General features: G+C 38.3%; 1 protein-coding gene across 1 annotated transcript in view; it reads left to right on the top strand.

Moving 5' to 3' along the window:
* Nucleotides 1-18,833, top strand: part of armh1 (armadillo like helical domain containing 1) — a 45,126-nt gene that overhangs the window by 4,243 nt on the left and 22,050 nt on the right. The window contains exons 3-7 of the mRNA XM_039735819.1: nucleotides 1,549-1,617; nucleotides 1,706-1,872; nucleotides 3,629-3,825; nucleotides 7,890-7,974; nucleotides 10,890-11,006. Coding sequence (XP_039591753.1) covers nucleotides 1,549-1,617; nucleotides 1,706-1,872; nucleotides 3,629-3,825; nucleotides 7,890-7,974; nucleotides 10,890-11,006 — 635 coding nt within the window. The remainder of the gene's footprint in view (nucleotides 1-1,548; nucleotides 1,618-1,705; nucleotides 1,873-3,628; nucleotides 3,826-7,889; nucleotides 7,975-10,889; nucleotides 11,007-18,833) is intronic.

An 18,833-nucleotide genomic window follows, 5' to 3' on the forward strand; every position in this document is an offset into this window, starting at 1 on the left:
TCCCCTGTGGTGTGCACGTCTGATTGTAACTCTTGGTAGTCCTTTTAATGTTTAATGTCAGCCAGCCCTTACTCTTCCTTGAATTACCTTATAATAGTAACTATAGAAAATAACTGATTCAAAAATTTTAAATTAAGAAAAAAATTCTTTTAGATATATTTTAAATAATTATTTTAGTTACTAGTGGAACTCCAGAAGTAAGAAGTAATAAGCAAAAAAATGGAGAAGTGGCATACAGAAAAAATGACAACAGCAATGAGTGAGTTCTTGATGAAAACAAGTCAAAAAAGCTATCTTCAAATTACAGAAAATGCTGTGCCAGTCTAAAGCCAGGAGGAAGCTGCCTAAAATTGTATTTTATATTAACTGCCACTTACCTAATAAAACATGTTAGAAACTTTAATTTCGAAATTATAGATCATATAATGAATATTAAGTGATGGAATGATTAGTGGGCAGCACGGTGGCGCAGTGGTAGCGCTGCTGCCTCGCAGTTAGGAGACCCAGGTTCACTTCCCGGGTCCTCCCTGCGTGGAGTTTGCACGTTCTCCCCGTGTCTGCGTGGGTTTCCTCCAGGCACTCCGGTTTCCTCCCACAATCCAAAGACATGCAAGTTAGGAGGGTTGGAGATTCTAAATTGGCCCTAGTGTGTGCTTGGTGTGTTTGTGTGTGTCCTGCGGTGGGTTGGCACCCTGCCCAGGATTGGTTCCTGCCCTGTGTTGGCTGGAATTGGCTCCAGCAGACCCCGTGACCCTGTATTCAGATTCAGTGGGTTGGAAAATGGATGGATGAAATGATTAGTGTTGCTTCTTCACAGATTCTTGATCAATCCCTTTGAGAATCTGGATATTCTTTCCAAATCTGAGTGGATTTTCTTTGAGTGCTCTGTTTTTTGCATACATCCCAAAGGTCTGTATGTTAGGTTAACTCATGACTAAAATTGTGGCATGTCTTGTGATAGACTTTTGTTCTTACCAACTTCAAATCTACAATTAACATAAAATATGTGTATTTTATTTTTCATGCAAGGCTGAATAGCAAATTCTTAAAAGATGCATATTATATGGATTAGTTGTGGACTGTGACCAGCTATCAAAACTCACAGTTAGTAAAAGAGATTTTAATTTATTTCATACCTGCTAATTCATCTGCTGCGGTGGGCTGGCGCCCTGCCCGGGATTTGCTTCCTGCCTAGCACCCTGTATTGGCTGGGATTGGCTCCAGCAGACCCCCGTGACCTTGTAGTTGGGATATAGCGGGATGGATACTGGATGGATAATTTGTCTGTAAATTATACTTTTGTTTAAACATTCTGTAATGAACCTGATTAACTGGATATTTTCATATATGTCTGAGAGTCATAACCTATACTCTACCAACAACCATCCATCCATCACAGGGTCACGGGGGTCTGTTGGAGCCAATCCCAGCCAACACAGGGGGCAAGGCAGGAAACAAACCCCGGGCAGGGCGCCAGCCCACCATTGCTACCAACAACCACAAAGTCTTATTTAAGATGATTCTTTCCTTAACTGTTTTGACCACCAGCTATATGATTGGTACATGTTTAGGGTTACAGTTACAAGCAATTGGTGTATTTCTTTCTGCAGCAAGCAAGTAAGTACAACTTGATTATTTGTAAAAATGATTTCTGTAAGGGCATCTCCTTCTGCTTTCTTAATTTGATATTTATATGGTTCTCTAGCCATCGTTACCTAATTGAGTTTTTGGAGATTGGTGGCGTTTTAACACTCCTAGAGATTCTGGGACAGGCACAGTCAAAAGAAGAGGATAAAACAGAAGCCATAAAACTTCTTCAAAGCATTGCTAGTGCTGGAAGGAAGTACAAGGAAATCATCTGCGAAAGCTATGGTAGTGTATCTTCCTCTTTTTAACTTGTGTTCAAAGTTTTGTTTTTTACATCACCACTTCCTCCTGTCTTAGGTTCTTAATCATTTAAAGTAGTATACTTTAATGATCATAGAAGTATTACTGTAAATCCATCCGATTATGTACATTCTTATGGAGCTTCTTTAAAATTAAAACAGGCTCCTGAAGGCTGAGATACAAAAAATTAAGAAAGGTTCAATAGACAATACAGTAAGGAGTGACCTTTATTAGAAGACACCATTCCTTTATGTAATTATTACTCAGGGGATACTAAATTATATGGAAAATGACAAGGACAGGGCTGAAAGCCAAATACCTTTGCCCACAACCAACGACGGCAATGCAGGGGCACTCCTGTAGAAATTGGGGCTTGCTTTTCAGTAGATAAAGGGAATGCCAAAGGGTACTCATAATGGAAGGACACAGGCAAACATTGAGTTTAATAACAATGGAAGGGGTTTCTAGTGTTGTCTAATAAGTATTTCCAAAGAAGGTATAAAGCATACCCTTGTCCAGAGTACCTTTAGGCCTGGAGCAATGAGCTTAGAAAGTGGTCAGGGCTCTTAGGTAGGGAGGTATTTTAGCCAGGTATATTGCTAGAGAGATTCAAAGAATTAAGGAGGTGAGCAGAGAGAGTTTTGGATTCTTGTGCCCAGCATTGCTTTATTTATATGTTGTAGCTTCTGTTCTCCATCTCATCATCTTTTGAGCATAGTAAAACCTTACATTTATTACGAACTTTGCTCTTTAGTGTTTTGTTTAGATTACTATCATGTTTAGATTGGCCTTATGTGATTATAAGTGAGTGAAAATGTGTGAATGAGTGGGCCCTGCTGACATCCAGCATTAGTTATTGCCTTAAGCCTATGCCTGAATTTGACACTCCCATCTCCGAGTATAACTTTCAGAATGTTATATTACATTTGAATGCTAATTAGATTATACAAATTTTGAATGCATTGTTTTGTGTTCGTTTTTGTGTACAGGTACCAAAGTAATAGGTACTCTGGGCTCATGTAGTCTTCAAAAACAATGGTTTAATAGCCATTTTCTGAGTTTACAAAGTTTAATAATTTTCCATTTTAATCTGTGTCCTAATCTGTATGGTCCTGGGCATTCCTTGGCAAGAGATTCATGCTTTTCACATCATTTCACACCACTTTAAGCCATAACTTCTTTGTCTTATCTCTTGGCCTCATCCCTTCTATCTCCATCTTGGTAACTCTTCAGCCAATCATTTTCTGCCTTTTGCACCACATTCCCAAACCACCTTAGTCTGTTTCTCCTCAGCATAATGTCTAACGCCTCCAAGGCCAGTCTTACTCTTAAGTCAATATTCATCTTCTTTTCATTTCTTAATACTCCATACATCAAACTGATATTTTTTATCTCTTTTCTTTCCAGCTTTGCTTCATATTCAGCCTTTATCAGAAATGTCTCAGTCCCATAGAGTATATTCTTCCTTACATAGCATTCATAAACTTTTACCATCAATGCTAGGGGGTTTCCATAGGTGCCCCTGTTTTCACATAGGCATATTTTAAATGACTTGATTAAATGGCATTTGCTTCCACCAGATATCTGGACACAAGTGCATGAGGAATGGAAAAGTAAAATTCAGCCAAACATTGAAGAAGGATCTACTTAAGAACATGGCTGAAATATTCATAGTCTAAATAATCCATTTTAAAATTCCTTTGTAATAATTCATATAAGCAGTTTTATGTAATCTCTGTAGGTGTACGAGCTGTTGCTGAATGCCTGGCCAAGTCAAAATCAGAACATACTCAAGAACAAGCATGTGCACTGCTAGAATCTTTAGCTCATGGAAATCCTCAGTACCAAATGCAAGTCTACAAGGGACTGATTGCTCTTCTTCCTTGCAACTCCCCCAAAGCTCAGCAGCTGGCGCTGCAAACCATTCGAGTTCTACAGGTGAGCTTCTTGCTTATACTGTACATCATTTTTTATCACTTGTAGAATAAATTAAACTAACCAAAGCTACCACAAGAATAAAACACCTTTTTTCACCCAATATGTAACAGAAACAAGACTGCAGAATATTTTTATATAACAAGTTTTTATCATTATGAAAAACAGATTCAAAATCAAATTCATCCTACACTAAGTATAAAATGAAATAGTTTGTTAATTGTACTTTTTGCAGATGAATATTATGTGCAGACTGTTATGGGCTCAAGTTTATTTTTTGCTTATTTAGTTATTTAGCTTATTTTTTAAATACAGATTTTCATAGTATGTTATTAATTCTGTTTTTGTTTTTGTTTTGTCTTTGTATTTTTGTAATATTTAGATTTTTTTTAAATTATATCTATCCATTATTATTATTATTATTATTATTATTTTGTGTGTCTTGTTACTTTTGTCCTTCTCAAAAAATTAGCATATTGTGATAAAGTTCATTATTTTCTGTAATGTACTGATAAACATTAGACTTTCATATATTTTAGATTCATTACACACAACTGAAGTAGTTCAAGCCTTTTATTGTTTTAATATTGATGATTTTGGCATACAGCTCATGAAAACCCAAAATTCCTATCTCAAAAATTAGCATATTTCATCCGACCAATAAAAGAAAAGTGTTTTTAATACAAAAAAAGTCAACCTTCAAATAATTATGTTCAGTTATGCACTCAATACTTGGTTGGGAATCCTTTTGCAGAAATGACTGCTTCAATGCGGCGTGGCATGGAGGCAATCAGCCTGTGGCACTGCTGAGGTGTTATGGAGGCCCAGGATGCTTCGATAGCGGCCTTATGCTCATCCAGAGTGTTGGGTCTTGTGTCTCTCAACTTTCTCTTCACAATATCCCACAGATTCTCTATGGGGTTCAGGTCAGGAGAGTTGGCAGGCCAATTGAGCACAGTAATACCATGGTCAGTAAACCATTTACCAGTGGTTTTGGCACTGTGAGCAGGTGCCAGGTCGTGCTGAAAATGAAATCTTCATCTCCATAAAGCTTTTCAGCAGATGGAAGCATGAAGTGCTCCAAAATCTCCTGATAGCTAGCTGCATTGACCCTGCCCTTGATAAAACACAGTGGACCAACACCAGCAGCTGACATGGCACCCCAGACCATCACTGACTGTGGGTACTTGACACTGGACTTCAGGCATTTTGGCATTTCCTCTCCCCAGTCTTCCTCCAGACTCTGGCACCTTGATTTCAATGACATGCAAAATGTGCTTTCATCCGAAAAAAGTACTTTGGACCACTGAGCAACAGTCCAGTGCTGCTTCTCTGTAGCCCAGGTCAGGCGCTTCTGCCGCTGTTTCTGGTTCAAAAGTGGCTTGACCTGGGGAATGCGGCACCTGTAGCCCATTTCCTGCACACACCTGTACACGGTGGCTCTGGATGTTTCTACTCCAGACTCAGTCCACTGCTTCCGCAGGTCCCCCAAGGTCTGGAATCGGTCCTTCTCCACAATCTTCCTCAGGGTCCGGTCACCTCTTCTCGTTGTGCAGCATTTTCTGCCACACTTTTTCCTTCCCACAGACTTCCCACTGAGGTGCCTTGATACAACACTCTGGGAACAGCCTATTCGTTCAGAAATTTCTTTCTGTGTCTTACCCTCTTGCTTGAGCGTGTCAATGATGGCCTTCTGGACAGCAGTCAGGTCTGCAGTCTTACCCATGATTGCGGTTTTGAGTAATGAACCAGGCTGGGAGTTTTTAAAAGCCTCAGGAATCTTTTGCAGGTGTTTAGAGTTAATTAGTTGATTCAGATGATTAGGTTAATAGCTCGTTTAGAGAACCTTTTCATGATATGCTAATTTTTTGAGATAGGAATTTTGGGTTTTCATGAGCTGTATGCCAAAATCATCAATATTAAAACAATTAAAGGCTTGAACTACTTCAGCTGTGTGTAATGATTCTAAAATATATGAAAGTCTAATGTTTATCAGTACATTACAGAAAATAATGAACTTTATCACAATATGCTAATTTTTTGACAAGGACCTGTATAGTATTTTTTAAATCTGCCCTGTCTCCTTCATATGGAGCCCAAAGAGACAGGGCCATCTAATGATGCTGCCATGAGACTGCATAGCAAGAATTTAATGTGAAGCTGAAGTTCTCATTTCAGCTGTGGTATTACTTCATATGGAATTTCATTTGAGATTTTTGAATATTTTGTTTTTTCTGGTTTTGACCCCTGGCTCTAATGTGGTACCTTTTGATTTGGTCTAGATTTGTTTGCCTTAGGTTTTGCCTTTTGGGTAAAATCTGCTTTTGCTCTACATTTGCCCTTTTTTTCTGTCCTTCCTTTTGCACTCTTTTTTGACTAATACATTCTTGGATTATACAATACTTTCTTTAGTTTTTGTATTTGAGGTTTCACAGATTATCTCTTCTCTCTCCAGTTTTTTGTGACCTTCTATTTTGAACTTTTGCCAGTCTTAACAGTATTTCTGTGCCTTATGAATGTGGGTTAGGCTGCCTAGGGTAAGGCCAAATCCAGTGCCTCAGAGCAGCATTAAGGGTGGGTCTAGCTTTTAATGTGAGTTTTTGGAGGCCTTCTTCCCTTTATGTGTTTCATGCAACAAGAAACACAACATAGACAAAAACAAACTTTTCAGATAATGTAAAAAATGTCACAATTTCAATCATTTTAGTTTCGGAATGCAATAGATAATGGAAGGGCTACTTAATCTGCATTTGAATGTCAATTAGGCTTAAACAGGATTGCCAATGTTCTCAAGGGTTTTCCTTGGTGACTCAGATGTCCAATTACAGTCAAAAGGCATACTGTTAGATGGAATTTTCATTCTGTTTTTCCTGTTGACACTCATGGTAGCAACATTCTGAGCAACAATGATCAGGCCTCCCTATCCCCAACAATTTCCTCCAGCCTTTCCTGACAAATACCCAGATGCTAGCAGGACATCTGGTATATATAATCTCTCCAATTTATCATAGGTGTGTCCCTTATACACTTTCCAAAGCTGTGCCTTGTACACTTTCCAATAGAGGATGTCATCTTAATGACATGCTAAAACCATTTCAACTGACTCCTCTCGATGTGGAGAAGCAGTGACTGTGCTTGAAGGTCCTGCTGCATTGCTGAGCTCCTCACCCTGTCATAGACAGTGAGTCCAGTAAATTTTGAAAAGGAATGATCTTGTATTTTGAAGTAGGTGTCATAGACAGTGAGTCCTGTAAACTTTGAAAAGGAATTATCTTGTATTTTCAAGTAGGTGACATGGTAACACTAATTAGGCCTGATGTGTGTGATGGCCTGCTGTCCTACTCAAGGCAATTGACAGGACTGCCTTTGATGTCTTATAATTTAGTAATGGATAAGGGAGTTCAGAAAATGTCGGGATTAATGATTGTTCATTGCTTATACTGCATATAATATTTACCACAAACACAATGCTTTAGCTACCATACTACATTTTCATGCCCATTATTCGTTTGAAATTCCAGATCATGAGAAATCTGACAAATGAGAGGAGACCATTCAGTCCACCAGGCTTGTTTGTTTAGCTAGCAGCTATACTGTCCCAACTTCTCTTTCATATATTTCTTAAAGGTTATCAGTATTTCTGCTTTAGCTACATGTCTTGGTAGATTGTTGCAGATTCCCACAACTCTCTGAGTAAACAATTGCTTCCTTGATTCAGTCCTAAATGCATTTCTCCTTAATTTCCACTGTTGTCCTCGAGTACATGTCAATTGTCGTTTTTTAAATATTTTGGATGAATGCCAGCTCTTACTGAGAAATACTATCTAAATTAATATTTTGAAAAACTATCCAGTATGCTATACTTCACAATGTAAGTGATGTTACTAGGATGGAGCTCTTGACAGTTCCTTAATTTATTTAGTCCTCTTTAGAAACGTCAATGTTTAATTGGCAAAATTCTCAACATAGTCAGTTTACTGCACCAAATGGGCTTGTTTAGAGGCTGATGCACTTGACATTTGCCTCAAAGTGTATTTCTTTCATGAAAATTCCTTTTTTATTTACAGGCAATTGTGAAAACTGCTCATTCCAGTATTGTAGATCCTCTTCTGAATGTCCTGAGATCCTTCCATCTTGAGGTGCAATATGAAGGTAAGTAGTGAAAAGCAGATGAAAATTAAATTACCATCAATTTAGTTTTTTTTTTTGTAATTGATGTTATAAAAGGGACTCTGCAGTACATTAGAACATTAGAAAAGCAGTGACAAGAACTGCCTATTATGGCTAAAGAGCTCATCCATTCTGTTCACCTAGATTGTCCAAGATAACATCTATTTGAGATGTGAAGGTCCCTAAAGTCCTACTCTCCGCTCACATTACTTGTTAATTTATTCCATATTTCTACAGTTCTTTGCATGAAGAAAAACTTTCTAACATTTTTCTGCAGTTAACAGGTTTCCAACTGTGTCTTTGTGCTCTGGTTGCAGATTTTTTTTTTATAGTAGCAATTGGGATTATCTGCACTAATTCATTTTATAATTTTAAACACTTCAATCACTCCCCCTATTAATCTCTGTTTATTTAAACTGAAAATGTTTAACTCCTTCAATCTATCCACACAGCAAAAACTTCTTAGTCTAGGAAACATCCTAGTCACTCTTCTCTAAACTTTCTCTACCACTGGTCTTTTTTGTAATATGGAGACCAAAACTGAACACTGTACTCCAGATGAGGTCTCAGTAGTGTGTTATATAACTTAAGCATAACTTTCATTGACTTGAACTCTACAAGTTGTGATATATAGCCTAACATCTTATTAGTTTTCTTGAGTTCCTCTGTAAACTGTCCGGATGTAGAAAGTGATGAATCCACTATGACTCCTGTGTTCTTCTCATAAAGTGCAGGTTCAAGTATCGCACCTCCTGCTGTGTATTCAAGTCTAACATCTGTATTTCCTACATGTAACACCTCACATTTATTTATATTAAATTCCATCTTCCACCAATCTGCTTAAGCCTGCATTCTACTCAAGTCCCTCTGTAACAACTGAGCTAATTCTACATTATCTGCCCTTCCACATAGTTTGTTATCATCTTAACCAGATTTTGATGATATTCTTGTCCACATCATTTAAGTTTATTTAAAAGAGCAGCAGACTCGCTGCTGATCCCTGAAGGAGACCACCATTTCTGAAAAAAATGCTCTCAGTTACATATGTGCCCTAAATTACTACCTCTTTTAGTTTGCTCACTAACATTTCATGTTGTATCTTATTGAAATCTATCTGAAAATTAAGATAAATAATATACACCTCTCTGATTGTATTTTGTTGCTTCCTCATAGAATTCCAGCATATTAGTGAAATACAACCTACCTTGCCTGAACCCATGATGACAACATGCTAAAACTCCTGTTCTAGACGTTTGCTGGTTAATCTTCTTTTTAATGATTGCTTCCATTAATTTGCCTGTGATGCATGTTAAAATTATTAATGCCACCAGGAGGAAGCAGCCAGGTGTGCCAAGGCGGTCTCCCAAGCCCAACAAGGCCGCTGGATGAAGTGGGATGGTGTGGAAATGGAGGAAAATTATTTGGAGTGAGATGTGGAGCATGGAGGCTAATAGACTAAGTTTCATCATCAGAGCCACATACAACGTCTTGCCCTCCCCAACCAACCTACATCTTTGGCATGAAAAGGATCCAACATGTCCCCTGTGCGCTATCCCAGCAACCCTCAAACACATACTGGTGGGTTGCAAGACCAGCTTAACTCAAGGAAGATACACCTGGCGCCACAACCAAGTGCTGAGATGCTTGGCTGCCGAAATTGAGAACAAGAGAGTAACCATTAACACCATGCCTCTAGAAGCGCAAAGTATCATCCCACGGAGAACAACCTTCATGCGGGAAGGGCAGAAACAGCGGACCAAGCCTTTACTCCCAGATAATGGTCCATTGAACCCAGCCCGGGACTGGGAGTTGCGAGTGGACCTCAACCAGAGGCTCACCTTCCCACCTGAAATTGCAACAACTAACCTGAGTCCAGATCTTGTGCTCTGGTCCAAGTCCTGTCGGCGTGTCTTCAACGTTGAGATGACACTTCCCATGGGAGGATGCTATCGATGAGGCATTCGGAAGAGGCTGTCGATATGCCAGTTTAGCAGCTGAAGCAGAGGCGGGCTGGAACGTCAAAGTGTGGCCAGTGGAGGTGGGATGCAGAGGGTTTGTAGCCAGTTCCACCACGAGGCTATTGAAGGAAGTAGGGATCAGAGGGCAGGCTCAGCGGAAGGCAATCAAAGAGCTTGCCATAAGCAGTCACTGGCTGTGGCTGAAATGTAGGGACTTAACATGGGCTGCCAATTGATCCAGTGGTGTCACCATGCTACACACACACCCGGGTCTGATCAACCAGGGTGGGAAGGGTGTCTTGTGATAAGCGGCGAAACACCCAATGAAGTCGGGGCATACAACTGAAGATGTGTCACATTGGTTTGGCAATCTGTGGCAAATTTAACTCCACTCAAGATGACCTCTCCTTTCAACTGTTGTGCTGAAAAATTAGGGATTTTAACATCTAGTCCTAGTAAGAATCATATTGGCCTGTAGTTATTTGGATCTACCCAATTACCCTTTTTATACAATGGGATAATATTTGCTATCCTCCAGTCTTTACAAGATTGAATGCTTGATTGTCTAATCCTACTAATGCCTCAGGCATTAATAGGTAACAAGAGTAAGTGAGTATACAATTTCTAGGGATGGTATGTCAAGTGTGTGTTATAGTGGCAAGCAAATGTAACTCCTTTTTCAGCAGTTGAAAACTGTGGAAATGTGAAACATTGCCTTCATTTAATGCAGACTGTATTATATACAGTCTGTTATTCACTATTTTTTTAAATAAAATAATGTTTGGAGTTCAGATATACTGAATATAAGAGTGAAACCGTATGATTTAGGCTCTTTAGAAGAAACAACAACATGTATTCATATATAACTGAAAGTGCAAATCTGGATGAAAATGTTAGCATAACAGAAACCAACAGCATGACAATTTTTTTTCTTTTCAGCAATTGAGATGATACAAGAACTCATGAATTATGAAGTTAGGCCAGCTCTGCTGAAGGGCCTGGTTGCACTACTCAAGCCATCCAAGGAGGGGCTTCAGAGACCCAAAATACAGAATGGTGAGTGATTTTTAATTTAAATCTATCTAATCTATCTGTATAAAACAACGAAACAACAGCATCTGCACCCGGTTTTAATGGCATCCGCCATCCACAAGAAGGTTGCCACAAAGGGAACAAGAAACACAATGAAAGAGGGCTGTAAGAGATAGAATGTCCAATGAACAAAGGCAACAAGACACAAAAAGAAAAAGGGACATAAGGGCTAGCATATCCGTTAAACACACATTTCCTAAATGCACAACATAATCAAAACAAATGGACTTACCATTGCACAATTGTACCTGTTTTGATAAACGGACATTTCACGATGCAAGTAATTGTATAATACATTCTCTAATGTAACCTCCTAGCATTATGACTTGGGGCATTTGAAGGGATTGTGTGACACTTAAAGATGTGCTTTTGGAAGCTGCTGGTGGATTCGTAACGGGAGAAGATAGCCAAAGGACAAACTCCATGATGGATCATATACAAATGAAATGGACTAAATGGCAATGGCCACTGATGATGAAGGAGAATGTTCAGTTTTCAGTGCATGCCAAGTGATGAGTGTGTGTTACAGATGAGATATTAGCACTTACAATCTCAGCTCTGAGAAGTGGAGCATTACTTCAATGCTGGGGAAGAAGTCAGAGCTTGTGAAGGAGACTAAAAAGGAGCAGAAAGGTATAGTCTGAAGCTCATTTCACAAAGACAGGGTATTTGGAAATAACACATGCAAAATGTCATCTTTACATCCAGTATGTCACACCTTTCATTCAGATGAATCAATCATATATAAAAAAAGGTGATTGTTTGTATCATCTGTCAAAGGTGTAATTATGGAAGCAATCATGAATGACAAAATTGAACAACACACTTCAATTACAGATATATTAGTAAAGAGGTAACATGGATTTAGATATGAGAAACTATTTCACAAATAAGCCAAAATTTTAAGAGGATTCAACAGAAGAATTTAGTCAGATAGTCATGTATGATATTATTCATCTTGATTTAAAAAAAAACTTTGATATGATCATATGAAAGATTTTAGTGATCAACATACAAGAAGAAGGAAGACAAAATATTAGAAACAACAAGTTATGATAATTGTTATATGGGAGATGATTTGTTGAATATATCTCTAAAATCATCATATTTATAATGTAAGATCTCCACTGAGACACATTGAACAACAGAAGCATAATTTTATTAAACAATGTTGAAAACATGATGTTCCCCAAGATGCTATTTCTGCTGAAGCCCAGTTTATTACTGGATTGTGCTTTTTTTTTTTTTTTTTTTTTTTATTAATTTTATTACAATCAATACATAGCAATCACATTTTTACAAAAAAAAAAGAAAAAAAAGAATTATGCTAAGAACAGATCAATCCCCACCCTTACGGTGTAAAATTTAAGGCTTTTAAAAAATACCTAAATCAACAAATTCTCTGTACTTTATAAACTTATTTCAAAATATTACGTGCTTTTGTGCTTTTTTTAACCAGGAAGAAAAAAAAAACAGAATTAACTGTCCAATTGGGTTTTGAATCGCAAAGAAAATGAACCTTTAAAAAATGCAGTTTTCCTATAGGTTGTTTTAGGGTTAGGATCATGAATTTCCAGAGTCCTTTATTTATGGGATCACCTTCAATAGAAAGCTCCCTACTGCAAATCCTTAGTTTGACTAAGCAGGTTTATTGTAGCTGATCGATTAATACTATGCTTCAGTTTCTCACTCATTTAGCCTTGTGCCAATTTTAAAGTTAACCTAATATCTTCATATAGGGAAGGAATAAAGACACTAATATGGATTCCTCCCACACTCTGCTGCTATTATCTTAACCACCTTGATATTAACTCCTAGGATGATTTGGGCTTGAAATTCTAGTCCATTCTTTACTTTAAGGAAAACTGATGCATATGTCACTGCATGACCGAACCACTGTGATAAGCATGGTGACTCCAGTGTGTCAAGCTACAGCATAGTGCAGTACATGCATGTAAAAATGACAAAATGATTGCAATCAAGTGGAAGGATGGACAAGAAAGTTGTCTGCCTCCTAAGCACTGTTCACAATGCAGCAACTGTTAATGTTTGTGCCAGAGGAAAGATGGAAGTCACTATTCCTTGCGTTGTAGTAGGCTCTAATAACACAATGATTGGTGTTATTTGTGTGGTTCAGCCACTGACCTTCTAACCTGTCATACTCAATCAACATAAAAATGTTACAAAATAATCTTATGACATCTACTCGAACAGAGTCCATGTATGTTGGTGACTGGGTCATAACATGTCACTTGAGGTATGCATACTAAATCTGCAATAGTACAAAAGCAGATATTAAAATATCTTTTTTACTGTAATATTGGTATTTACATGTTTCTGTTACACTTAATAACGTTTTTTGTTGTTGAAAACAAAATTAACATTTTTGGCTTGTTTTCTCCAGGGTAAACACAATAATAAGGTGACTACAGGAACCTATTTAATCACTAATTGGTTTTATTTTCATTTTTTATGTGTTTTTGAGTCCAAAATGCGAATGTTTGAGGAAGAATGCTAAAGAAAAACAACATGAATGGTGCATGTCATATAAAACTGAAGCACATTCTAGAGGTTTATCATCTGATAAAGAAGTAATATTTTAGCTCTGTGAGTGATGTAGATTTAAGGCTGTTGTCAAAATGCAATCTGCACTTATTCAGAAACCCCATACACTTCCTTTAATTTCTGAGAACCTCATGTTGTGTAGGATTTGAGGTTCTTTACTACTATTTCTATTACTACAACAAACGTGAGGTGGTGTACTAGAAAGTCTTTATTGTATGCAAATTCTAATAATACCTATTGAAAAAACATCATAAGATTGTTAACCTGCTTTGTAATGTTTTTACATACTACTAAACTTGCTTTATTCTCTCAAAAACATGTTTCATCATGGGTTCACAGATTTTTATTTTTGTACAAATTTCTGTTCTGTCAAGGTGAGAAAAACATTAGCAGACCCAAAGGCTAAATAAATCAGAAATAGGAAATGAAAAACAAAAAAGTGTATTATCTCATCTTAACTGAGGTGGCAGAGGTCCTTACAAGGCCAGTCAAGGTCAGTCCTCTTCCCACACAGTCTCACCCTCACACTGTAAAAATTAGCCATGGACCCAAAACCAAATTAATCATGAAACATGCATGGAAACTTTATGTAGCTATCTTAGTAATGGTCGGCCAGTTGATGGAATGAGTGCTATTTGGTCTCTATGTAGTCTAACTGGGAAGATGTCAATAATGGAGACACACTTTTTTATTATCAAAACACATGCTCAAAATCTACCACCCAGGTTCCAGGGATATTACTGAAAATCTTTCGTCCATGTATTTTTGGTGCAGGAGCTGTGTCCTGAAATTCCTTTAAGGTAGGCCGAGGGCTCCAAGTGTGTATCTTGTTTAATCTTTAAAATATGGACAGAGAATCAAACCTTTACTGAGGCTTGGAAAGCACTCAGTATAAAGACCTCAGCACTGCTTTTCTGCAAGTTGCAAATAACCTAATGCACTTGGGCCCATCTAACTGTGATGTCTGGCATGCACTAGAGTGTTTCTAAGCCAAGTATAAATCAATTGGGACAAAAATCAGCACTTTTAAATTTGCTTCTTTCTTGGAAAAGACTGAGTTGATTTATATAAGTAAGGAAGAGGACTTTGGCTCAGGTAGAATAGTTTAAGTGCCTCTAAATATTGCTTGTGAGTAATGGTAGAAGGGATCATTGGATTGACCATTAGATTAATGCAGCAATGGCAGTACTTGTGGGTATTTCACTGGACTGTGGAGAAACAGTTAAAACTCTGTATTTTCATGCAGTGCACATCCCAATTAGATGTAGGTAAAGAGCAAAGAAAGCTAATTGGTGGAGTTGTACAATAGACTTCAGTCTTGGTGACAAGCACAGTATATTACTACCACTGCTGCTTCAGATCAAGGGAATCTGTTGAGGAGATGTGATCATTATGGAGGATAGCCACTAGACTCCTTCCAAGGGAGGCGTACTAAGCATATTCATCTTTGAGGAAACCTTGAAGAAGATCTAGGGATTATATTTTTTGGCTGGCCTGAGTACATCTAGGAATTTCACAAAAAAAGAACTAAAGATCAGAAAGAAGAAAGATCTCTTCTGCTCACACTCTAAACATTGCAGATCTCATTAGAATAGATTCTGCACAGTTGTATATGGCTGGGTGTTTTCTGAATTTTCCAGTCTCTCAGCTATCTCTTACATGTGATCTTTAGGTTAATTGATCTTTCTAAGCTGACATGTTGTGATTGGGTGTGTGTTTAGGTGTGTCCTGCAGTGTTGTCCCATGTAGGAGTAATTCCTTACTTGCACCTGATCCTGCTAGGTTAGGTTTTGGGTCCCCTCAATCCTGTAATGGACTAAGTAGGTTCAGAAAATGAAAGATCTACATATAATATGTTGTCATGAAGTGTGGTCAAATCAGCTCTCTTCTAGTTAAGCCTCAGGTTTTATATTGCTATAGGTGAATTGTATCAAACTGCATCAGACTCAACAAGGAGCTCAAGAGTGTGTTCTGTCAGAACAGTAATTGAGCTTCTGTTTAAACAACCCTATCCACTTTTGCAATCCTGAGATACACCTCCCAGCTTGTCAGTCTTTCTCTGTTTCAGGCAAAAACCATCCTCTGGATGAGACACACACACACACACACACACATATACATATATATATATATATATATATATATATATATATATATATATATATATATATATATATATATATATACAGTAATCCCTCGCTATATTGCGCTTCGATTTTCGCGGCTTCACTCTACCGTGGATTTTATATGTAAGCATAACTAAATATATAACGCGGATTTTTCGCCGCTTCGCGGGTTCTGCGGACAATGTGTCTTTTACTTCCTGTACATGCTTTCTCAGTTGGTTTGCCCAGTTGATTTCATACAAGGGACGCTATTGGCGGATGACTGAGAAGCTAACCAATCATTTTTACTGCACAACAAAGGAGAGCGTTACAGCCCTTCTAAAGGAGCCTCTTCAGGCGATTGTGTAGCACGGCCGTTGTTCTTCTTCTGGCAGTCTTCAATCCAAATCCCTAAAGCAGATTCCATCCAGACTACTGCATTATTACATCCACTTACAACTCGTTTTGCACCCTGGTTAAAAGGACACTGCGGCCGTAGATCTTATATTCCTTTCCTACTTTTTAAATAAAAAGAATCGTAGCCTCATTGATGCTGTAATGGCGTCCTACAGCAGTGTAGCTTTTTCCCTTCCTTCAAAATATCCAAAACGTTTACCTTTTCGGCAATCGTTAACATCTTCAATTGGCGCTTGGGCGTGGCCCGAGCAGATCGTTTTGGAGCCATAATGAAGGGCTTGACTATACACAAAGATAAACACAAAACAGCACAAAAGTTAACTCTTTACACAGCGAAACACGTTGATGCTGAATGAGCGAGACGAGACTTCCTGGTTAACACCGCATTCAGCACACAGGAACTTAACTGAGTGCTCTGATTGGTTAGCTTCTCAGTCATCTGCCAGTAGCGTCCCTTGTATGAAATCAACTGGACAGACCAACTGAGGAAGCATGTACAGGAAGTAAAAAGACACATTGTCCGCAGAACCCGCGAAGCAGCGAAAAATCCGCGTTATATATTTAGTTATGCTTACATATAAAATCCGCGGTAGAGTGAAGCCACGAAAGTCAAAGCGCGATATAGCGAGGGATTACTGTACTTAGTACATGTACGTACGTTTAGTGTCACTTGACACACATTTACTGTATACTATTTTTCTTGCATTGTACGTATTTATTGCTGGTGGCCTGTCTATCGTAATGGCTGTAACATATGTGATATCAGAGACACTCGATATCTTTAAAATAATATTTAGGTTTTACTGTATATAAACAGTGTGTTTATATACATAATTTCAATGAATCTTACCTAATATCTAAGAGAATATAAAGGGATTATGCTGTATGACTGTGCAGGGAATATTTATAAACAGTGTTGGAGAGTTTATACGGGCTTAAAATATATAAAAATAACCATACAAACATATGGTTTCTACTTCGTGGATTTTCACCTGGAACACAACACCAGCGATCGAGGAGGGATTAATGTATGTATATATATATATATATATATATATATATATATATATATATATATATATATATATATATATATATATATATATATATATATATACAGTATATGCACTACAAGACTTGTTTTTGTGCATACATTGACCTGTGTCTGTGGGGCTTTTTATCTCGCTACTTCAATTTTCTTCCCACATCCTCAAAGCCGTATAGGTTAGGTTAGCTGGCAATTTTAAATTTGGTCTGTGTTGAGTGTGTGTGTATTTGTGCACGAGTGCATTCATCTAGGGCTATATCCTACCTTGCTGGAATAAAGTGAAGCCCTGCAATACTAAATTTGATTAAGTGGGGTTGACAATGTTATTTTATTATGTAACAGTATTAAATAATATTAAATAGTAAAACCTGCTTAATTTAATATAGGAGAACAGGAAGCTGGTGTCTTTGGGACTCCAGCGAACCACAGTGAGAGCCATTATCCACAAATGGCAAAAACATGGAGCAGTGGTGAACCTTCCCAGGAGTGGCGGCCGACCAAAATTACCCCAAGAGCGCAGAGGCGACTCATCCGAGAGGTCACAAAGACCCCAGGACAACGTCTAAAGAACTGCAGGCCTCACTTGCCTCAATTAAGGTCAGTGTTCACGACTCCACCATAAGAAAGAGACTGGGCAAAACGGCCTGCATGGCAGATTTCCAAGACGCAAACCACTGTTAAGCAAAAGAACATTAGGGCTCGTCTCAATTTTGCTAAGAAACATCTCAATGATTGCCAAGACTTTTGGGAAAATACCTTGTGGACTGATGAGACAAAAGTTGAACTTTTGGAAGGCAAATGTCCCGTTACATCTGGCGTAAAAGGAACACAGCATTTCAGAAAAAGAACATCATACCAACAGTAAAATATGGTGGTGGTAGTGTGATGGTCTGGGGTTGTTTTGCTGCTTCAGGACCTGGAAGGCTTGCTGTGATAGATGGAACCATGAATTCTACTGTCTACCAAAAAATCCTGAAGGAGAATGTCCGGCCATCTGTTCGTCAAATCAAGCTGAAGCGATCTTGGGTGCTGCAACAGGACAATGACCCAAAACACACCAGCAAATCCACCTCTGAATGGCTGAAGAAAAACAAAATGAAGACTTTGGAGTGGCCTAGTCAAAGTCCTGACCTGAATCCAATTGAGATGCTATGGCATGACCTTAAAAAGGCGCTTCATGCTAGAAAACCCTCAAATAAAGCTGAATTACAACAATTCTGCAAAGATGAGTGGGCCAAAATTCCTCCAGGCTGTAAAAGACTCATTGCAAGTTATATAAGCGCTTGATTGCAGTTATTGCTGCTAAGGGTGGCCCAACCAGTTATTAGGTTCAGGGGCAATTACTTTTTCACACAGGGCCATGTAGGTTTGACTTCCTGGTTAACACCGCATTCAGCACACAGGAACTTAACTGAGTGCTCTGATTGGTTAGCTTCTCAGTCATCTGCCAATAGCGTCCCTTGTATGAAATCAACTGGGCAGACCAACTGAGGAAGCATGTACAGGAAGTAAAAGACCCATTGTCCGCAGAACCCATGAAGCAGCGAAAAATCGCGTTATATATTTAGTTATGCTTACATATAAAATCCACGATAGAGTGAAGCCACGAAAGTCGAGCGCGATATAGCGAGGGATTACTGTACTTAGTACATGTAC

The sequence above is a fragment of the Polypterus senegalus genome, chromosome 14, assembly GCF_016835505.1.
Source record: "Polypterus senegalus isolate Bchr_013 chromosome 14, ASM1683550v1, whole genome shotgun sequence".
Taxonomy (NCBI): domain Eukaryota; kingdom Metazoa; phylum Chordata; class Cladistia; order Polypteriformes; family Polypteridae; genus Polypterus; species Polypterus senegalus.